Here is a 24,242-nt window from a genome sequence, read left to right on the forward strand (position 1 = left end):
CACACACACACACACACACACATATGTATACACACACCTACAACCAGCCTCATCACAGGGAGAGAGGAGTTTTTAAGGAATGTTGGCAGGGTCTTTGCAGCCACTCTGGCTCCTCGTCTTCCCACTGATTCATTGCAGACTGCGACAGTCTAAGGTCAAATGCTGAGTGTGTGTTAATACACTGACATTTCAGAAGCTTTTTTTTATGCTCCTTTTTTTAGTACATGTGTTGTCCCCAATTCCATTCCCAAAAAAGCGTAAAAATCTGAAGCTTTCTAGCTGTTGGGCGATGAGTAATTGAAGTCTTGTTTGGAGTGCATGCATTACTTTTTATTTCAATATTTCAGTCAAGACACTTCATGACCTGTTGGAGCAGGCAGGTGTAGAAGTTGGTTCGATTGATGGAGGGATAGTAATCTGGAAGTCCTCAGTCTTCAGTGGATTTTTTTTTTCTGATTATTTGTCACAGAACATGGTTCACTTCAGTATTCCTCCAAATCAAGATGCAGATTCCCTAAAAGCTGCCATTGACTGTGAATACAGGAAAAGCCCCAAAGACTGTGGGTCTAATCAGCACTTCATCCCAGCAATTTCCACAAATATACTTGTGACATGGATGAGATTTGTTTTTGATTTGGGAAGGCATTCACTGCATTGTTAAACTTGCAGCTTCACAAAAAAATTGAAATAAGCTATTTAAGTACATGCTCCTGAAATGTGTTCAAATCACAATCCTTAACTGGGTGCTTCAGGTATTCTTGTTAAAATGCTGAAGAAGGAGAAAACAAGAGCCCGGGATGCCATTGCTCAACTAGCCAATATCACCAAGGACCAGAGTCTCTCCTCTCTGAGGGACTCGATCGTCTCACTGACGCCGACGGAGGGAAGCATCGACGCCACGCCGGAGGTCCGTGGAGGGCGCGCTATACAGCACATGAGGAAAGGTATTCTCAGTATCTTACTTCTTTTTAACCTTCATTAACATGTGTTACATACACACTGACTTTTGTGTCTGGCATGGTAACTGTATTGTTTTGCCTGAGGGATGCTGCAAACAGTACAGAGAACACAATGATCAGGAGTTAAGTTAGAGCCTGAAACAAGAAAACAATGGACACATAAAGCATGAATGTGTATATACAAACCAACCCCCCCCCAGAAAAAAAGTTAAGGAAAAAAATGTGCACCGGTTATCGCATGAGATAACTCTTTATGCATCCCACATGGGAAAACTCAGCACTCAGTCAAAGGTAGCATGCGGGCCTTTAATTTCTTCGGAGTTTCAAGAACAAGCACATACACGGATGAAGAAAAAAAAACACACACAGAAACATATAAACTTCTCACAGGAGGGCCTCAAACTGAAAATAAACCAAAACCACTGCTGCACTCCTTGGGCTACAAATAGCTAATGTGAAAACATGACTTCTTCTTTTATCTATTCATTTTTTTTTTTTTTTATGCTGCAAGCTAAACAAGTAGCGTTCCACCTTAATTGTATTAGGGCAGTGGCAAATTGTCAAACAGCATATTTCAGTAGCGCGGCACATAAAACTAACCCTCCGTTCATGCTGAGGTATGAGCTTTATTGAGTGTTTTGGCTGTTGTTGTTTGTAATCGGGGTGAACCACCCTTTATAATTGCACTATTTTCGAACCCTAACAGCTCGCTGATTTTCGCTGTTACTTAACACCGACAAGGTTCCAGGTTCGAACCCGGCCTGGGCCGACCGTGGCCTTTCTGTGTGCAGCCAGCATGTGTTTCCTCTCACACGCACATTCGATACTCTTCAGAAATACCGTCGGCTGCTGGCACTGGACCCTGGCTGCTCGCTGCTACTAAATAGCAGGAGTGGATTCCATTCCACCGGGACTAATAAAGTACTGTATCAATTAAATCAAATTTTCACAGATGTTCCCTCCATTAAAGTGGGACAGTCAGCCTTTTTTTTTTTTTTTTTTTTTCTGAGTTGGAAGAAGCAATGATTTTGTGATAAATTAGGTGCTAAGCTCGCAGTCAGGTGATCTCTCTCAGTTGGAATGTGGGCAGTTTTTTTTTTTTTTTTGTGGTGGTACGGATTTTCGATGTGCCTGTTGCGGGCGCCTGTGGGCCATAACAAATTCTTGATTTCAAGATTATACTGCATGGGGAAGACGTCCCAGAGGTCCTAACATCGGTTCATTTCTGCACCGTGCCATCAGCAGGATCGCGTGTGTTTTGTTGAGAGTCTCCTCCTGGAGGTCACTCAAGTGGCCTGATGCAGTCACGTCAGCGGTGGAGTCCGTGAAAACCTGTAATTTGTTGCCGATGAAAAGCTGATGAGTTTAAAACCTGTATTACTTACAGGAACATGGAGTTTGATCGTAAGCGCCGAGGACATTGCAACATAAACACAGGAGACAGTACTCAATTGTGACCAGTGGACTTCAGCATTCTGTGCATGTCAGAGGAAAATGAACCACTAAATACTTTCTGTTTATATTCCTACATTTCTGTACAATAATGTATACCACAAGTAAACACGCTGGAGGATATTTACGATTTCTTTTAATCGAATATATCTATCTACATCTTGCAAAAAAAAATCTAATTTAAATATGCAGCTGCCTGTTTAAGTTGAGTAACCAGCTGTGGGTCTGTGCAGTGTAATCACTGCATTCAAGTTGATTAGGTTATCTTTCTCATGTCTGTCCCGTCTTCTTAACCTTTGAAGATAGCAGTGAGTCAGACGTGGCGGCAGAGGCTTCAGACCGAAGCTCCTTTGATATTATGTCTTCTTCGTAACTCTCTGACACATGAACTTGGCTGAAATGTAGCAGCGATGCAGAGGTTGCACAAAGTCGAGCGCGCTGAAGCTTTGAGATGTGCTCCCCAGCCAGAGGCAGCAGTTATTTGGCTTTTCCTGTTCAATTTTGGTTTAGTGGAGCCTTAAGTGTGATGATAAACCTGAGCCCTTATAATGAGCTCGGTCATAGCCATTGGGAACAGAACCGTCCAACAAAAGTGAGGCTGCAGCCCTGTCTGTCCTAACCACAGCTCCCTCATCCTCTCTGACATTTTTGTGTAATGGTGCCCAGTGCGGTAATAAGGTCATAAAATAGAATTTCTGAAAGAAGTGCCTATTAAAAAACAAACACGTTTGAAGTTTTTCCAGTAAAGATTAGCAAGGAAATCGGTCATTTTCAGAAGGGACAAAGAGCTTGGGGAGGTATAGCCTCAGAATATGTCAGATAAATGATGCACCGCATGTGTTCATATAGCAGAAAAGTACTGCACTTCAATTAGTATGGCACTAACTTTATCCTCGGAGTTGTCCCAGCAGGCATTTTGTTTCAGTCCTGCCCTAGAAGTACTTTGTTCTTCTTTCTTGTTCTGGTTTTAGAGAACGAAGATCCTCGAAGGTTTACTACTTCTTTGCATTATTTTGCACAATATGCACTCTGGTATTGTGTATTTATTAAGCCCAGAAAGATAGTGTTTTCGTTGACCTCATTTTCACTGAACACAGCCAGCGTGCCTCAAAACCGATGCTGAATATGAGGACTGAGATATTGCATGCAAACGATCCAGATGTTTCTTCATCAGCTGAGAGGACACAGGTCATTTCCGTCAAACTGACAAGTCACTTTGATGTATGCTTCTGGTTTCTGTTGGAGTTTCTGAAGAAAACTTATAGAGTTGCTTCTGGCAAGCCAAAAGCTTTGGCAATGCAGCCATCACCTGACGGTTTCAGTGCTGCTCTCGCTCATGTTGAGAGGACCAAACAAAATGAAATTGTTGCTTGTTTGAACCAGTGATGCTGAGTCCAAGTCGTGATACAACGACCGTGACATTTAGCAAGCGATCTTCCACTTGGCCTCATTTTCCTGACGCATGTAGCATCACATGAACAGTGAGGACCTATGGTGGTCATTGTAATAGGTTACGCCATGCATGTTACAAGTCTTGATTTTATGCATATGAGCAGCTCTTGTTTCAATATATAATCCTAGAATGGCCATTAGTTTGAATTTTACTCGGAATCAGTAAGTCGTGGACATTATGTATGTTTAAACCACTCAGATCCCGTATACAGAATATAGACTATCTCCAGGACTTCACTCAAAGCATTTTTTTGTACACACAGAATATTTTCAAATGCATATATTTATAAAGAACAGTAGTAGCACTTCCATCTGCTGTTCAGCTGCTATTCTGCCATTGGTACCAGTGACTTTGAATTCATGCTTCACTCCAAAAATGACTGGAAACAGTTGTCCACCCAACCAAAGGGTACATGAAAAGTCGTGCACTCAGAACGGGGCTGGCGCTGCACGTACAAACCGCTCCGCTGTCAGCTGCAAACGGTTACGGAGACGGCTGGAGGCGTCCACGTTCTGGTGCCAAACAGGCATCATCATTTGCACCAAGCAGAGATGTCAGACAATCTTCACAAATCCCCCCTCTGAAAATGCTCCGGGCCCCGAACACAGCCTGACTCACTGACCCACAAAAGTAAATGAGTCATTGAAGAGCACTCTCATCCAGCATGGCCACTCTGAACGCTGCGCTGTGTCGTCCCTCTTCAAAGAACATAAAGCAGATGCCTCAGAAATGGAATCATATTGTTTGTGTTGGGGCATTCTGTAAAGGATGGAAACGCCTCTATGGAAACTGGAAAGTCCCTAAATATGACAGAAGTGAAGTATCTGTGACCGGACTGGCCTTTTCTTGACAAGTCATGCTTGAGAAAAAAAAAACAGGGTGAATTTTAGCACTGTATTTGAGCCATGGACTTGGGTGGTATAAAATTAGTGCAATCCATGCAGTCTCTCCAACAACACTGTTGTTGTCCAGTCCGTTGTGGGAATGTTGTTACGTCCATGAAAAACTCCCAGGTCCTGCAGTCCCTTGCTACTGGTTACATGTCCTCTCAGGAATGTTCAGCCGTTTTTCTCACACTTCATGAGAAATTTCCTCCTGCCTGCTTTGTAACTAGCACTCACAGCAGAGGTGTGAGCTGCGAACCGGCAGGGGAAAACCTGATGTTGTCCAGAGAGACGCTACACTTCAGGAAGCATCAAGAAATTTCTAAGGACACATTGAACAGCTCCAAGTGAAGCAAAAAGGACTTTCCTCATACCTGGGTTGGTTTTTACCTTCACTAGGAATTCTGATGGATTATTAGGGGTGTTGTTTATTTTTTAATTAGTTGATCCTTTATTGTCACACATCTTTGCTCATTACAAATCTTGGCCAAAAATGTCAGAAAAATACACATTTGACAGTTATTTTCTTTTTTCCAGCAACACACAGCCACATACTCGATCATGTGTTTCACATCTGGAGCCGCTCTTTTCCGTGACCCACTTGGAGATGCATAACCAAACTATATGCACATTAGATCATTGTTCTATAGACGGCCTGTAATTCAAAACAAATGCGCCACACTTATCCTTTCCTCATGCTCAGTGGGTCACCGAATGTTTATGAATGTTTTAATTTAGCTTTAATCTGAGGTTGTGCTGCCGTGGCCGGCGGCCTCTATGGTTACCTAGAGGGTGATTGCCGTCCTCCCTCGAAGATTAACTGCAAATATGATGATGAACTTTCCATGGAAACCATTTGTGCTGATTGAATGGCATATAATTGAGTCTACTCTTTCCATAATACATCCATCTGCAGTAAGCGCTTCGGCTTGCCAGCACAGAATAAAACATGGACTTTGGGACGTGCTCTCCGATGACCACCGTCTCTTCAGAAGCCGTCTGCCATGCGGGGCTGCTCTGAGAGTTTTCCCAACATTTGCTTGTTGTCTTATGTCAGTCCAGATGGACAGTATCTTCTTCCTGTGCTTTTTCAGATTGTTTTTACAGCGCAAAAGACGGCTAATGGATAGACAAGGTGTTCCTGTAGTAAGGCTTCTGATGACTTGTATTAGGCATACCAGGGGCTGAAAGGAGACTTGAGACTTACAGGAAGAGTTATATCTTAACGTAAATCCTGTTCTCATGTAATGAGACGGTGATGATTCTAGCAGGCACTTCCACACGTCTCTGTCTTCCAAAGTTTGTTCCATATAGGAACATCTCCGTCACATGAATTAGAGACAGCACAGATGACAGGTAAAGTGTAGGTTTGTTAGAAAGGTCGCAGTCAACAAAACATACAAGTATTCAAAGTGTTGATGACTATCCGGATGGGGGTGACTATAATCTGGATTTTTAACAGTGTTTGAAATGAGAATATGTTATTATTATTGTTGAATATTTAAACTATTTGTAATGTTTTCCTGGGAGAAAGAAAATATCAGTTCACAGGAGGAATTTGAGACAGAGCAAGAAACCTATACTCCTGTTTTCATGTGAAAATGCCAAATTTTCATTGCATTATGAGGATCTGTTTGCATGACAAACTCCCCAAACAAATTTGGGACAAACTCCCCAAACTAAACACTTCGACTTCATCTATGTGTAAATGGAGGATGATGCTCGAGAACTCGGTGTTTCTGCCAATTCTGTGTAAACGTGTATCGTTTTTAAAATTTTGCCATGTCGATTCTAAACTTTCCTGAAACAAAAAATGAATTCCATGCATTTCCACTTGAAATATTGTCATATAAGTGTGTTCTAAATATGAACCAAAAATTTTAAGTTTATAAAGTGGTTAGAAAAGAAAGAAGTGCTGATGGCCTGTATGATTTAATATGTCCCGCAAAAACTAAACCATTGGTACCAAGACTTCTTACACATAGAACAAAAATCATGAAAAAACTCATAATAATAGACCTGGAGAATCATCTGCGAACCATTAATTGATTGATAAATTTCCATACTGAGCAATAATAATGTGTGGAACTTTAGTCTGGAAATAGGTTTTCTGGATTTGGCAAACATCTTGTAATAAATGGATGTAACAGCACAGCTGGTGTTTTATTTCTAAAATGTGTTGAAACAGCAACAATAGCCACGACACATTCCTCCCCTCCTCAAAACCTCTGAGGTTTGTCAGCACTTGGAGCACGGAAAAGAAAATTAGGAAAGTTGGCCTCAGGTTAGCGTGATCTCATTACCCCACAAATTATGTTAGTACAACATAATATGATGTCATATCACTCTTAGATATTTGGGGAATGTTGCTTTTTACAAGAGTCGAACGGAGTGCGTTTCCCTTAAGAAACCCTCACGCTGATTTGTTGAGGTTGGCGCTGGCGATGTATGTCTGCGAGACGCCTGCTGGTTTCAATCAGGACTTTCCAAAAATAAAGAAATAAAATTCCTGACTGTCCCACAATTAATCTCGCATGAGGCGCTGCCTCGTGTATGTCTTCGGTTAGAGCAGCTTTGCCATGGAGCGCGCACGATTTAACAAGCTGGATTTATTGGAAGTTATTTGGAAGTTTTGGATTTTCCAGGGCAATCTTGTGAAATGATGTTGTTTTGTATTGTGTTTTAAAGTTTGGAAACAGACATGCTGGAAAAATATGAGAGAGAAAAGCAAAACTACTAAAGCTGAAAAATACTAGATCGGGTAAACAAGTTCTTGGCGAAAGTTACGAGAAAGAAATGCCTCAACTGTGATACATCGAGCATTTCTGAACATTTGCCTGTAAACTTGGTTTATTGTGTGCTTTTAATTTAAACCTGTGTTCAGTACATATTCATTCTAGAGGTGGTAGCTCAGCGTGGATGAAGAACACGTACAATTAATGTTAACAAAGGCAATTATGACTACTTTTCTCTCATGGGTGCACATGCTATGTGGCTAACATCATGTCTGATCACAACCTTTACCATGTGTAGTAATGTTTCATCTAAGCTGCCTCGGGCTCTGTTTATGGGAGGGTTCATCTCAGGTCACTTTAAATGGGGTTCATTACTCTGAGCCACTGAAAATGCAATTTTTGAAAACGGATCCCAAGATGGAACTTTTCAATAACGCTCTGACTCCAACAAGGTTTTGTAGTTATATTCCCCCCCAAACAGCAATCCAACCTGGTCGTCTGTCCATACAACTGTTGTTTCCTCTCCATTGTTAATGTTTATATCGATCTCTGTACATGCATGGTTTCACTACAAAAACAAACAGCAGCACCCACTAGTGGCCATTAGGGGTGTCCTCAGATAGTCGACGATTCCACGATTGTTCGAGGGGGCCTGATTCGACTACCAATCACGCAGTCGAAGCATCGAAAAAATGTGATTATTAAACGAGGACCATTCCATTACAGCTGTATGGGGGTGCTGAATGACTGATTTTACATAGAATTGCTTGGGTTTTTTTCCCCAAATAAACACGATATAAAGCCTATTTGATATACATGTTAGCCTATCAAATATACTGTGGAAAAATTTACTTAACTTGTAGTTTTATTCAATATTCTATCTAATTAGTGTCTGTGAATCAACCACCATGGTGAGTGGCACAATCCCATTTTGCGCAGAGCTCCGTCACAGAGCAGCATCTCGGTGGTGATTTGGCTTAACTTTAAAAGTCTTACAATGTCGGGAAAAAAACAGAACTTCAGACCAAGTCAAAGATGATCCAAAAAAAGTCAAATGCAAATTGTGTCCTTTCATATCACTTCACAACAACATGGCTTTCCACATTAAAGGGTAAGTAGCCAGATAATTGGGCTATTAAAAGACGGTTCTGTTATTCAATTCTCATTTTTAATGCTGACTTTTATTTCGTTTAATTGTAATATTTTAGGTTATTATTATATTATTATTTTTATTTATCTAAAAGGCTAATTCTATTTAATTTAGTGATGTTTTTGCATGGATGTTGCGCTGCGAAACGGACCCGACACAGTGCAATTAAGCCTTTCATTTAATTTGAGCAGATAATGTGAGAAACTGTTTAGCCAAAAAATGTGAGCTTATCTGCAGAGATTATAGATACAAATAAATAACATGCTTTAGCCCGTTTGTTAGAAGTGGGTTTGGTTCTGGTCATTTGAACTATACTTCATTTGTTTGATGTTTAGAGTGACCGACACTTTGTTCCAGTCTGTGTTTCAGTGTGTAGGAAAAAAAATAAGTGTTGTTTTACCTGCCTGCGCTGTTTTTTTTTTTTGTTTTTTTTTAATTATTTGTATTTTTTATTATTAGTAGTGCAATCAGGGCCGGCTGTGGGTATAGGCACCCCGACGCTCCGTGTGCTGTGTGAGCACCGCTCTGCATTGTGCTGCGCTGCTCCGACTCCCTGTGTAGGTACCCTCTGGCCATACAGGAAAACGAAATCGTTTGCAGCTTCTCTACTGTCTCTGCATATTTTCAATATGTTTCCATGCGAACAGGAATCTTTTCTGAAATGAAAACATAAAAATTATGTGTTTTCATTTGAAAATGATGCTTCAGAACCCAAAATGAATAACTTGGAGAGTCATCATTTCCTGTGAAAAGAATATCCACAATACAATCAACAGTTTCACAGTCCTCTAACTAAAAGTCTGGTTTTAGTACTGAGGTTGAAATCAGACTTCTGTCTGGTTTCAGCATGTCTCATATTCAAAACACCTGTCTGTAAACACTTGACCAGCCTTCTAGCACCAGGAGTGTCCACCTCCGCTATAAATATAAAAATAGCATGAGTGCCTTGTAAAAAATAAAGAAAAAACAGGTTGCAGAATCTTGGTATAACACTGCTTTGCGAGTCTAAAAGCAATATAGGAGTGTCCAAAAAATCTTTTTTTGAGTAAACTCTTTTAAATATTACTCTACATTTCATTCAAAAACATTGTGCCTTAGTGTGCAAAGGCAACAATGCTGGGCTGTGTGTGTGTGTGTGTGTGTGTGAGACTCTGTGCTTCGAAAGCAACAGTAACACTTATGTTGGCATGTCAGGCAGTGATGTTTGGATCTTCTGTGTTTTTGTTTTTCTGTATTTCTTCACCTTCCCCCAAAAGGGATGTGTTTTGCAACATCTTCATTGAAGATAAAACCTTGTTTCTAATTATCTGCCCGGTTCATGAATAGAAAGAGAGGTAAAGAAATGACACAGTGACAGAGGATGCTAGGATGGTGAATGGATCAAACAGAGAGTCTTTCAAGGGGAAGTATTTTGCATTCACCAGTTCACCATTGCATTTTCTTTTAAGTCGACTTGAATTTTTAAAGTTTAACCTGATCATAATTTGTCAGTCTTAGAACATCTTCCATAGTTTTTCTTTGAGTTGCTTGCTGTATTTTTGTACAATTATCATGAAATGTGCTCAGGTAAAAGAAAGCAAAATAGCTCCTAACCCGTGTGACCAGATGTGTATTGTTTGGTGAAAGTCTTTCCCGCTATCTGAAGCAGATGTGAGGAACCTAAATAAAAAATGCTCGTTAAGCAATTATACAAGCACAGTAAAAATGCAAGTCAGCAAACTTGCGCTCGAAATAATTTAGATACACGTGGCAACCCGCCAGCGCGATGTGGCGGGGAGGGCATCCGCCGTGCGCTGCTGACAAGTCGAGAACTGCTGTTTATATTTGTGTTTATGTTCTCTCTAATTATTGGTTGGCAGGTTAATAGACCTGGGGTTTTGTTGTGAGCATCAGGTGGGAGGTCAGCGAAACCGCAGGGGGCTGTAACTGCTCGCATCTGGCCGCCAGATTGCAGCTGACGACCTATGGGATGTGGGAACATGTACGACGAGGAACCCACTGCTCTAATTTGCCCAGCAGGACTCGGCTCAATTTCCCATGGCTCGGAGACGTGTTCCAGCGGTACAACGAATAAAGTCTCATCACATCCTCTGTTGTTTTGTTTTTCTCTTCTCAGGTCCGACTCTATCGATGGGAAAACAAGAGGCCTTTGAGATATTTGTGAGGAATCGGGAGGACCATCTGACAGTGGAAGACAACCTCACTCTACTTAAACAACGGTTAGTGGTCACATCATTGCAGCTCTGGCAAACAATTATAATAAATCCCACATCCAGTGCAGTTTGTTCCACTGGAAAATGCGGTGTTTATTTTTGGCTCTCACACATCGCATATGTCAGATAATTTAGAAAGGAAACAAATGAGTTGTCATTTGAAAACTCCATGTAAACTTAAAACACGCGTATAAACAGAGTGGGATTTGTGGTGAGAGATTAAAGGGATTTCATCCCTCTGATCTACATTGTATGTATTCCTGTCTATGCTGATTTTTTTTTTTTTTTTTTTTTTTTTTTTTTTTAAATCACTGGTGGGAACAAAGTCATTTCACATCTCATACGTCATTGCTACTCCCCCAGAAACTTTCATTAAAACTAATTATTAAAGGAGTATTTCTAAAAATCCCCAACTAAATGAAATTGTGCAAATTGAGAATAGTCTTTAGTTTATACAAGTCATAAATGTGTTCTCATTTTTAATCTGATCATTGGAGATGAGGCCGCAGTCAGTCCATAGTTTCTGGTTCTCCTAAGTATAATTTTGGGTCAAAACACTTTCTCGTTCATCAGACAGTATTTTTTTTTTTTAATTTGTAGTAATATCTTTGCTGTATTCGACTACGGCTGCTGCAAGATTGCCACATTTTGAAAATGTCCCGGGGCAGATGTGGGACATTGTGTACGGTGTCAGTTTCAGAGGGATTAGCAGACATCCCACAACACTGACACCCAGAAGTAAACCGCTGAATACTTGCCACCGATTCTTCTAGCATCAAGTCCATATTGTGAGGGTGAGTGGATGAAAACGTTCACACTGCAGGAATTTTGCGAAATACGGCCGACTTTTGCCAACATAGGTACAGAATCACTGATGATTGTGGATTATTTGCAGCTGCACATGTTCAACGCCTCCATTCTCTGTACTGTGTGTATGTGTTTCTCTTTATAAATTGTACTTTTTGTTGTTCTGTCACCCTTGTTTCTTTTCATTTTCTTGCATCGTCTCTTGAAGCTTTTCTCACTCTCTTAACACCTGGATTGTTTCGAGCAGCGCCGCAGAGGCCAAGAAGCTCGGGGTGCAGCTGAACGACGCCAGAGACAGAATCAGTAAGTTGCCACAGATTCAGAAAAAAAAAAACATTCAATTACACTGACGTTCATCTTTAAGGTACCGGACAACGGCAGGGAAAACCTGAATGGGCAGATCGCTATTTGGTTTCAGAAGAAATGTCTTTCAGTGCATTTCTGCTCTTTAGCCAACCGTGGCCCAGATGTGTTGGGATTTCCACTCAGCTCAGCCTTCCAATCCGGACTTTTTACAAGAATGTCTCTGGCTGTTTTATGAAAACTCTGTACGTGAACCCCTGTGGCCTTCTGGGTAATATCCCTGACAGGTGGTCATGGGAATCCAACTTTATCTTTCCAATGAGGAATTGGTTTAACCTTCAGCTTTACATGAGGGCATAGATGTCAAATGTGTATAAATCACAACACATCTCATACACACCTCCAACTTTATATAGGCACAAGAAGTAAGACTAAAATGTCTTTGTAGTCTGAAGTTCGCACTGATGGCAAAAAAAGAACTGTGAAATAAACCATCATTGGGTTGAAAATCACAACAACCCAACATCAGCCAAATCAGCCGCTCCATTGCTAATAAGAAGGAACACACTGGTGAGCTGCGCAGAGCCAAAAGATACGAAAAACAAAATAAGTGTGATGGATGACAGAACCATTCTCTTCCAAAACAGTTGGTCGGATCAGGAACGCTCCATAAAGAAGTCGGAGTATGTGTACGAGAGACAACAATTAATAGAGAGGATTCACCACAAGGAAAAAACAAGTGGTCAACCTCAAAAACAGGAGGCCGGAGTTCAGTTTCCCCCCCTTAAATAACATCTGCCCTGTGCCGTTCTGGAAAAACTTCCATTACACAGATGACACAAATATAAAAGATTTATGGATGTGTCTGTGAACACACTGAAAGTGACCAATCTAATAATTTGTGACACAGAAATGAACAAAAATAATAACATAAAAAAAAGACGATAATAAATTAAGAAGGAAAAGGAATCTGTGAAAACAAGTCCTAATTCGATTCTTTTCAAAAGGATACTATAAGACAAGCCTCTTCCCCGGCGGCGGCACGTTTAAATGATATCACTGTGTTTTGGTAGAATTTTCCACTCTACACCGAGCAGTTGAAATGTAATATTAGGGCTCGATCTGGTTCGCATTTACTGCTGCAGGCTGGTTTTCATGAATTTCCTTGGACTGTGTGTTTTTTGAGGCTCATTTCACATGCCATTAACATGGATAGGTTTACACCAGTACCTGGCTCCGTCGCTGCTTCACATCACGCTTGGTGGTTTGATAGCCATTGCCACTTACCCTCATGCACTGCCAGCAAGCACTTAACACCCTTGGTATTTGATTCTTTTTTTTCTTTTTTCTGGAGCGATGACTCCACGAGGTGCTGACACAGCTGCGCATGTCATACTTCACACACACCACCGATACAGCATTCAATAGAAGCTCTGCAGACATCAGCACAGCGTGGGCCACCCAGTTAGGATGAAGTGAGGAAAAACTGAATTTTGACTAATTGAACAGTTTTTCTTCTGGTTTTTTTTTTTTTTTTTATGGAGGCGGTTAAAATTTAGCAATCGAATTCCTCATTGTGATCAGTTTTGGAAGAGTTCCCCAAAAACGTCTCGATGCTGTCAGATATCATTACATTGCTAAATGCGTGGGGCTGCATTCTTCCCAGATGAGACGCAGTGTTTTTAGTGGAAAGCAGTTGCGTCTTCTGGCTGGAAAGTTGTACCATAATATTTGGCTTAGTGTATTTCCTTGCCATCTTGGAGACCTTGCTTGGAAATATTACACCACCTGTGTCTCCTGCTTAATGCAGAACATGGAAACATTTAGCATAAAATAGACAGGGCCTGGCCTGATGGATGTACCGAGCATGAGGGTCAGTAGCGGGAGAGAAAGTGAGAGGTGGTAGCCCGAGGAAACATCAGCGTCTAAACATTTGCATGGTTTACACTATTGTTCTTGGCCTATGAATTCGACTGTGGAATCCAATCCCCGCTGGAGGAGCATACGTTCTGAGCGCTTAGGTCCAAAAAGTGCAAGGATATATATTTATTCAGAGGGATCACTGATGCACATCTTCTACAGCATGGAAGGGGCAGGGCATCTGGAAATGAGCAACATCTGTTGATTGCTTGGCCAGATGTTGGGGGGATTTATGCGGTATCGTTTCAGGTGGAGCATCTGGACTCTGCTTTGGAGTTCCGCTTTCATCCTCCGCTCACCTTCGCTGAAACGGCCCAGAGGCAGCAGGATTTTGAGGTAGATTTCGAGGAACGGTCTGTCAGAGCGTGGAATGTACGTCATTACCGAGAAGATTGTTCCAAAGCTTTAGAGAAGGAATTTCGCAGGAAGAATTTAATGCGATTACTGCATCTTTAACTCGATTTTACAAGCCTGTTACTGCAATTTATTTGCAGCGCTGATGTTATCAAGTTTTTCATTAAAAGTGGTTTCTGTAAAGTCCCTGCTATAGGTTATGCCCTCAAAACACACCAGACTCTTATGAAAACTGGCTTGTGTGAGGATAAGAAGTTAAAAATATGGATTCAGGAGGAGAATGTTGTGGATGGAATCCGAGGTTAAGGTCCAGTGAAATGACAAAATTAGACAAAATTAGATATCATAATGCAGTGCTGCGAAGCTTCTTTGAAAAATCTAACCAAGTGTTTTTTGCAGTCTTAATCGAACCAAAGAGTGACTGTTTCCCAAACATACAAGTGTATTCTACTGTATTACCATGACAGCCAGAGTCCCGGCTGTCACTGTACGCTTTAGCTCCGAAGTGACCTTGTGTCATTTTAGTCTAATGATGTGCTACAGGACCATTTCAGCTCCCATAACTCCCATTAATGAGACGCTCTGGGTCCCCGTTCCCGTCAAGGTACTTTTCCCCTCCCTCTTCAGGACTCCAGGGTGTAATGATTGGTAAAACACAAGAACAGATGATTGGCAGTGATCCATCCAAACAAAATGGGAAAAATTGGATTGTTGAAATTCTCACAAACACCTCATATGAGCATGTAGATGACATGTTCTGACAGCAGATTGCAGTGTCCATGCTGTTTTCACATTTGGAATTAAAAAACTGGGAACACACCAGAGATTGACTTCATAACTGAAAAAGAATTGGATTTTCTGAAGTGGTCAAGCTACAGCAAACAAAGTCAGGAGGCAGAGCAGAGAACCGGGACAGCATTATTAATTTTAATGTCATATTGTTCTCTCCGTGCATGTGTGTGCAACCAACAGCACACACCAGTGCTCTTACATGAAATTTACATTGTTTTCAGCATTTCTGTCTTTTCATATAAATGAAAATCGTTTTAAAAATGCTGCAATGTAAACGCTAAACTTCTCTGAAACAAAAACGGTGCATTCTACTTCAAACACTGTGTTGTGGTTCTGAAGTCCAGCCTTTATACTGATTTATCTGCCTGGATGAACTGACTTCACTTTCTTCAAAGTACTTACTGGTGCAGATGAGGGGATTTCAGAAACTTTGTCAGACACACAGTTTCGTATGAAAATCTCATAGATCTTAATTAATCATATTTGATTAAATGCTCACAAACTGTTTTCCAGTAAAGGCTGAAAACATAGCCTCAATGCAACACTGCTTTTTTTTGTTTACAGGATAAACCCCTTAAGATTCATCTTCTCCTTTACCATGATGTCCCAACATATTCTAATCAAGAAACTACCAACAGTTAAAATGAGTTATCAGTATAATCACCAGTTGCGGTGAAGTGATATCATTGATAAGTACTAGCTGTGCACTGCTTTGTGGGACTCATGAATGTCATTTTTCTGAATGTCTGCTGAAATCGACACCCACGCAGACATTGAGGAGCTGGATTGTATGTATGATGATTGCATCGTGAGCACACTTCAATTTTCATGCGGCATATCACGTTCAATCTCCATGCCACAAAAATCACCAAGTGTTTATTGAGGCTTGTAGCTTGAAACCGGTCCTTATAGACGGCGGCACGTCTCCTGACGATGGTGGGGGGGCGGGGGGACCCTGTGTGGTTTGGAAGAGGTTGCAGTGTCAAGCCCACAGTCTTGTCCTGGAACGGGGACAGGAGCACTGAATTCCAGTTAAATGTTGCTGTCAGGACACCGCATACCACGATGACTCCACACCAACGCAAATTCATTTTCTATGGGATTTCTTCTCAGCTTCTGTCAGAAATACTCATTAAACTTGTCGCCTGCTCTGGAGCTTGACTAGATTTCTTTTCAGAGTTGATGTGTTGGATCGTTATACACGGGGCAGTTCAGCTCGTACCATCATCAGAAAAGATTAAACACCTTACGCCTTGTATTTATTGCTTGATCAGCCCTTCCACAAGCTGAGCTTTGGTGATGTGCATCAATCAGCCATAGAATTATGACCACTTGCCTCATATTGTGTAGCCATTTCCTTTAAGACCAAAACCACCTGTGGAGAGCAATAGATTCTGCTGGAACACTTCGCCAGTCTATATTTATATTGTGGCAGGTTGGTGTTGATAACTGCTGAATTGAATAATACATTGTTATGGTTTTTGCTTAGAGTTTTGGCTCAATTTTTTGTTGAATTTCAGCTGTTTTGCATATAGCTGTGTGTTCTAAAACTACGTTTAACTACCAATATCAACTGATCAGTCAGGGTTTAAAGTCAATGGAATTTTACCAGATAAAACCTGTCTGTCCAAGAGGACTGGGGGCTGCTAAATGTTTCAAAGCAACAATCATAACAACCCTGACGAGGGCCCCAATCAGAGCAGCAGCTAACGTCATACCAAGACTGCAATCAAAATCACATGCGTAGTTGATCTCGATCAGCAGCTTTCAGAGAGAAGCGATTGAGCTGTTGTAAGTGTCTGTAACTCCCATATTGGTTTGACCTGTGGCTGTTTTGTCATCACTGAGGAGATTATTAGACGACTAACCCTTCCATTACACCACTACTCAGTCCATGTCCACATGGAGTAACAATTGGAGCGAACACGAGGGAAGTGTTTCCATCTATAGATGTGGTGCGTTTTAGCTTGGACAAGGTGATTCAACAAAATGTTAGTTTTCACATCTGATGTAGGCTACATGGGTATCAGTGGTTCTATATAGTCTTCATACCATATTTATTAGCTTCAAACAACAAAATAAGATGATTTCCACCCTCTCCGTAAATTCTTTGTAAGACTAAATGTCATCTCTGGCTGTAATTACCTGAAGTATAAACAGCACAGAATTGATGGTAAGAAGAGCTGATCTGAACCTTATTCAGAATAGAAAACAATGTTTTACACAGTTGTCGTCTACATATTTTACCATCGTTATTACCTTCTGAATGTCATGTTTCATTCTGTACTTTGGAGTAACTGCCAACAGACACTACTCTTTCAGAGTAACACCTAACAGGTTCAGTCCCCAACCGCTCTTCTGGTTATGTGCACAAACATTTCTTCCTTTGCTGGTCTTTGAGAAAGTGATAGAAAAAAGTCTGGTTATAAAGATGATGAAAAGAGGCCTGTGCACATCTGACAAAATGTTGATACAGTAAAATCAACAAGCATATTCTTGTGCTTTCTGACCAAACTATTGGCCTTTAATCCAGAAAAGAAGTGAAGAAGTGATCCTAATTGCTCACAGTCACTCTGCCATTTCTATTCTACCCCAACAAAATAATAGTCAACCAGTTATCGTGCAAGCTCGTGTGATGAATTTGCTCATTATGCCATTTAGTTGTCACCAAAACTACTTGGTTGGGTTGAGCAAAACGTTCACCTTGGATTTCATACAACTACAGTTGTGGTATCCTGCTGCCTCTAATTCAGCCTCCCTTAATCGCATCTAAATGCAGCAACATTTCTGAAATGCAACAAAATGATTCTTTTTCTGTTATTGTGTTATTTTACTGAGACGATTCAGGGTCAGTGCACGCTGTGGTACGAGTCTTCAAATGCTCATGATCGCAAATAGCTAACCAGCTAATCATATCGTGCAGCTGATTGTGATTTGGCTTGTGGCGTGGCCATGATGAGCTGCTGAAGTTCATCCAGAGCACGAGAATGGAAAAGGAAATACATTAAAGTTAAACTTTGACTGTGGCGGGGTTGTTGTTGTCAAACTGATCGGTATTTCAGTAATTCAGAAAGTTACTATTTCAGAAACTGATGATCTTCTGGGATTTTCGTGCACAACCATGTGTAGAGTTTACAGAGAAGTGCCTGAAGCAGAGAATATTCAGTGAACGATATTGTTGGAGTCAGAGGAGAATGGTCCGACTGGTTCAAGATGATAGAAAGGCAACAGTACCTCAGATAACCACTCATTACCACCGAATCACACAGAAGACCGTCTCTGACCGCACCGTTTATCGAGCTTTGAAGCCAATGCTCAACAGCATCAGACCACATCGGAACTCCTGTCAACTATAAACAGGAAATTGAGGCTACAGTTCACAGGCTCACCAAAATTGAACAATAATCAAGGTCGCCTTGCTGCTGACCATTGATTAATGTTTCAGCACCTTGTTGAATGTAGCTGCCGGTGTTCTAATGCTGAAGAGGATCCAAACTGAAACTGGCAACATATCTAATGTCTTGATCAATGTGTGTCTCTAGTGGAAGTGTCCTTCGTGGCCGATCGTCATGACGATGGCCTACTTTCTTAACCTTGTTATCATGGCGTGCTCATGTTGGATATATATATTTCTGAATGCTTTTGTTGAGGCTGTGTCAGTCAGTTGAGGCTCCTGTTCAGGGGGCTGTGTCTTTTAGAGACGACTCCAGCTCTAAACTCAGACCACAACGTCAAGCCGCGGAGCGTCTCAGTTCATTTACAATCGCAGCCACTCTGAGGTTCTCAACCCATAGGCATCTGGAAAAAAACAGTCATTAAGGGCACAATATGTTCATGTGTGTGTCATTTATACCGCTTCACATCATCTATTCACGTCTCCCCGTTTCTGAAAACCTCAAAAGTGGTTCTCTTCAAAATAGGGTCTTTGTAAGGACTTTTGAAAGATGAGCTGGTTGCACGGGCACTTTTTAAACAATTTAAAATGCATTCGCTGAGCGAGGGCCAAGCAAATGCAAAACACAACCACACTGTTTTGCCAGAGCGTGATCTGTGCTCCCACTGTTTTACGGTACCAGGAGAGGTGTTGAATGAAAAGGTAGCTTTCCCCCCACACCCTGTTTTTTTTTTTTGTTTTTTTTGTTGCAAAACAATACTCCATCTGGAATATTCACTGTTGGAGCTTTGACCTCGGTTTTTTAGATTGGTGATAGGCTCATATTACAGAAAAAGCCGCAGCGCAGCACCGTCTACATTCATTTGAGACCTCAGGGATTGTAACTGAAACTCACCACAGAAGATACTGCCATTCAATTTCTCTTTTATCTTCTCGTCCGCCTCATAATTACCCTGGTAATTCAATGAAAACCCTATCTGACACTCTGATCTTTGAGCTCAATGTATAATAGTCCCCTTTAGGAAAACATATCCTCGAATGCTCCTTCACCCTCCAGTATAGATATCGATAGTCTCAAAGTCGTCAATATGTTTTTTGTTCTTTTGCTTTACCACTGGCTGGTGCCACTTGGGCATTTCATCAACATATTCTTCAATGGAGTAATTAACTGCTTCAATTTCAGGAAGAGAGACAGCAAAAACAGAGACATGAATTACTTGCGCATGTGTTAACCGAGCATCGCTGCCTCGGCAGAGGCAGTGACCCAACAGCCTCCCCCATGTTGCTTCCTGGCTCACCGGAGTCACAAGAGTTCATTCGCAGGACGGTGGGAGCTTGTAACTCAGCAGGATGTTCTGTTTTCAGAAAGTCTCCTGCAAAAAGACTCACTGACAAGTTCATCAGCGCAAAAGGCCTGACTGCTAAAGACCAACCGGGGAGAAGAGATTTAACATCTTGGTGACATTAAGTCCAGCGTCCTCCGCTTGATGAGTACGGTTAAGTCTGCAAACAGCCGTATGATTTCTTCTCCTTTTGGTTTTTAAAAGAAGTCAGTGGTACCGCTTGAGTGTAAATGTTAATTATTGTAATTTAGATTCCTAATATATTGTGGTTATGGGCGAAGTAGCCGCCTTTAGAGACAATAAGTAGCATTGGATCAGAAACATTCAACAAAAGTGAAATGAAAGAGCAAACATTAACTACTCCATCAACAACTAGAATATTTGTGGTGAATTTGTACCTAAGATGCAAATCCATAATTGTTCTGTTTAACCAGCGAGGATTATGATTGCTTGATAATACTTCAGCCACAAATGCAACACTATAACCTTCATGACTGACTGAGTCTTTAATCCCCATTTTTGTTTTCTTTCATTGAAATACAGAAGAATAGATTATGTTCAGTCAGTTTAGATTTCTATCTGTCTTTTTTTTTTCTGGCTCAGTACATTTCCAGAAGAGCTGCTGATGTTTTTTGAGGTCTCTTTTCAAAACTGAGATCTAATTTTCCTGACTTGATCTTGACCGTTACCACAAGACACACAAATATACCCTGTATTGCCAGAAGTATTTGCTCACCTCTTCAAATCGTTGGATTCATGTGTTTCAATCAGTTCCGTGACCACGGGGGAAAAAAAAAAAAAAATCAAGGACCTGCATGTAGGCTATTCCTACAAACGTTTTTGAAAGAATAGGTCGCTCTCACGGTTTCGGTGGTTTCAGCGTGGCGCGGTGATAGAATGCCACTTCTGCAATAAGTCAAGCTGGGCAATTATTTCCTCACAATCAACTATTAGTAGCACCAGAACAAAGTGGAAGCAATTGGGACCAAAAAGTCAAAGCGCGGGGTCAACAGATGCCGAGGGGCAGAGTTCACGGAGGTCACCAACTTTCTGCAGTAGCTGCACTACGGACCTCCAATCATTTCATCTTCAAATTAGCTCAACCGTACATAGACAACTTCATGTAATGCTCAGTTTAAGATGTGAGTGATCATAATTAAAGGGCTTTAGAGGTATAAAGGTTTGTGTAAAGTTGTACTAGAATATAATATTAAACACATGCTAATGTCAAACATTTCTCTCTCTCTCTCTCTCTCCCTCCCCCCTCTCTCTCTCAGCTGAGCTGAAGAAGCAGATAGAGCATCGGAGGAAACAGAAGGCAGCTCACAGTAAGATGAATATCACAGCCATGTTTTCACCTTGTGTATGTAAAAGAGCTGAATAATTCATCATCTCCCCACATCAACGGATAAACAGCATGCATGAACACATGAAGCAGTGAATGATGGATAAATAGCTGCATGTTATTCTCTTCTTTGTAGCTCCTAAAACAACACAATCAAAGTTTCATACCACACTTTTGCATAACCAGTCTATTTATTGTGTTTAAGACACCGAGCTGCTCTCAGAGTGATTTGAGTAAACACTCTGCACATGCTCGTGCACTTGTGCTGCATGTGCATCAGTGGCCACTTCAAAGCTTCAGCGTTCACAGTCTGAGAGCTGGACGACCAAAGACACAACTGGGACGCTCCCTCATTTCCTCTGTTCTGGTCTGATCAGTGACAGAAATGCTTTGATGAGGAAATCACATAAAAATCCCCCCCTCCGCGGGTTCAGTCACCAGAGATCTCTCTTGTTATTCCCGCGTCAGAGAACATCTCGCAGCAGCTTGGCTTCCCTTACACTCTTGGACCTTCGCCTGTGAAGGAAACACACGCATGAAAACATACACTGAAGTACGACTGGATGTCATAAAAAGAAATTAAACCAAGCAGAAATCTAACCAGATTAAGAACAACTGAATAAAAGTGTCTTTATTTCACCGGTCATTAGCGTTTCTGGGTACCGATTCAAACAAAGACCTACTTCATAAATATTTGAATAAGTGGCGTTTTATCTCATTTTGTCTGTAGAAGCTTCCCTGCAGGGAAAAATGTTGACGACCCTGAAAATCTCATGTGATTTTCTCCCTGCAGCCGTCCTGGAGAATCACTCTGAGGCCGAGGAGGAAGAAGACCCAGTGGAAGAAAGGTTGCACAAACACATTGAGCAAGAAAGAAAGACGTGAGTTGAAGTGCACCTTAATAAATTGCCGTTCCAAACATTTTCCCAGCTTCTCCCGGGAGCCTGCTCGGATTGATTGGACACAGCAGACGCTGTGAATCACGGGCAGAAAATGAATTTGGTGCTGCTAATGTCTCCCTGTCAGTTGCAAGAGCACCTTCGGTCGTCTGAAGGCGCTGCGGACAGAGATCGAGCATCTGCAGCTGTTGCTGGAGAGGGCAAAGGTGAAGCTCCACAAGGACTTCCTGAAGTGGTGGGACCAGCAGGCTTCCCATCTGCAGGTGACTGACCTCACCTTTCTCTCCTCCAACGCATGTGACAACACCACATAAAGCTTCCGTTATGAGACGACGGGATGTGTTTCTGACATTAGCCTTGTGTCTTTATTTTCCTCTCTGTATTTATAGATGTTTTCTTTAGTGTGTTTTCTCAATTCCGGCCTCTGCGGACATGTTCCTGTGTGTGCAAGCCGATCTGCACGTGTCTTTGACTTGCATTTCCAGCACGGGGTCAGACCCCAGCAAGCCTCTGTTCAGCATCACCCCGAACGGGTCCTGGAGGGAAGATACATGTAAGGGCAGTTTAACAGAACAGAACTCCATGCGGCCCAAAAGAGCAGCGCAGAGGGAAGACAGCGGCAAACATCCCGGCACGGTGTCAGCAGTCTGTCTGAACACGGTGGGGGGTTCAGAGATGAGTCAGCGTCCAGGCCAGACGGGAATCACTGGAGGAGACGTAGAGGATTTTATGGTGCGATGAAAGATGGATTTTAAAAACATTTGGAGAGAAAGATGACTTAGCCCCACAAACAGTCATACACATTTATTTGTATAAATTTGTTGTGACAGTTTCATAATCACACAACAATCAATCATTAAGTGAATATCTTAGTAAGAGAGCGAAATTTGTTCATTCTAATTTAATCATTCAGTTTTTTTATTGCACCTGCCAAAAAGACTAAATAAAAACGTAATTAGTTTTAGTTTTCATTTACTTAGTTTGAAAGTAAAAAAAAACTGTTGTGAAAATTGTGCTTTATCAGTAATAGTTTAATTAAAAAAACAAAATTCACAATGTTTCTTTGAATCAATTTCTCAAAGTTATTCTTTTACCGTATTCAGTGTCTTTGTGTACTTCAGATTGTTTTGTTTGAATTTTCTTTGAAAACAAATGATGTCCAACCCTTTTCTCAGGTATTTTTCTGAATGGAATAGATGATTGTTTAAATACATGGATATATGTCAGCAAAAAGTTGGCAGTTTTAAAATAAAAATGGATTTCTTTTTTCTGACGCCTTTTGAAAGAGTTAAATCTTCCCTCTTGGTCCTCCTGACTGAATAGTCTTTACTCAGTTAATGTATGTTGTGATTAAAAAAAAAGACTTAGCATTTGGCATCAACAACACACGCTCAGTCAAACAGTTGGATACTTGATTCTTTATACTTGAAAACAATTTACACATGTTATTTGTGCAGATTTTTTCATTTATTGGAACAAGCCATCTATAGTTCATTGTGTTTTTGTTTTCTCTTTAATGAATTGAAGTGGGCTGGATTCTTTCCAGCGCGCTGAGACGTCTCTCCGCTCACACGCTGCCCCGGCCTCGCTGGCTGTCGCGCACATTTCGGAAAACCGACCGCAAAGAAGACGTTAAGCAGTAACATGTGACGAGCAGACGCCGTTGGGGTTTGATCTCACGAAAAAGGGGGAGGGGGATAATATCTCACTCACATCTACACACGCTTTGGGAATGTTTTACTGCGGGAGGAAGTCTGACAGACAAGGACGGACACGTGCACACTCAACAGGAAGCTGATGTTCTCCACGCTCGTCTGTGTCCGAACGTTTATTGTTCTGTTTCTGGTCAGCAGCCGTGTAATGGCTGGCGCTGTAGGACAGGAGGTTGGTGAAGAACGTGGAGGTCATCTCCTCCGTCTGGATGTGCACCACACGTTTCAGTATGTTTCAGCGTACGTCATAAATAACCGGGTGGTTTCTCATCACTGTGAACAGGATGCTGAGTCAGGGGATGAAGCGAGATGCCGCTCAGCGTCGCCCACCGGAACCTTGCCGCCTCCTTCACCTGGCCCTCTGGGATCGGGGTAAGAGCGACGTGGAAGCTGCTCCTCTGCTTCCTGCCGGTCCGGCACCCACTCAAACCTGGACCCTTACTTTTTACATGGTGTCATTCGGAGGTCGTTGTCAGTCCCCCCTGAGCTCAGTGGTCACAGAGAAGAGCGAGCCAAGCCGTACGGAG

At 41.6% G+C, this 24,242-nt stretch overlaps 1 protein-coding gene across 2 annotated transcripts in view; it reads left to right on the top strand.

The window, feature by feature from the left end:
* kif6 (kinesin family member 6) overlaps positions 1-24,242 on the top strand; it is a 65,244-nt gene that overhangs the window by 35,275 nt on the left and 5,727 nt on the right. For both annotated transcript variants that reach the window (XR_003933607.1, XM_030117654.1), the window contains exons 13-19: positions 753-944; positions 10,750-10,852; positions 11,901-11,956; positions 21,037-21,087; positions 21,898-21,985; positions 22,131-22,266; positions 23,999-24,087. Coding sequence is in view for 1 of the 2 variants with exons in the window: in XM_030117654.1 (XP_029973514.1) it covers positions 753-944; positions 10,750-10,852; positions 11,901-11,956; positions 21,037-21,087; positions 21,898-21,985; positions 22,131-22,266; positions 23,999-24,087 (715 nt within the window). In the remaining variant the exon portion in view is untranslated. The remainder of the gene's footprint in view (positions 1-752; positions 945-10,749; positions 10,853-11,900; positions 11,957-21,036; positions 21,088-21,897; positions 21,986-22,130; positions 22,267-23,998; positions 24,088-24,242) is intronic.

Source organism: Salarias fasciatus, chromosome 19, assembly GCF_902148845.1.
Source record: "Salarias fasciatus chromosome 19, fSalaFa1.1, whole genome shotgun sequence".
NCBI classification, from domain to species: Eukaryota; Metazoa; Chordata; class Actinopteri; order Blenniiformes; family Blenniidae; genus Salarias; species Salarias fasciatus.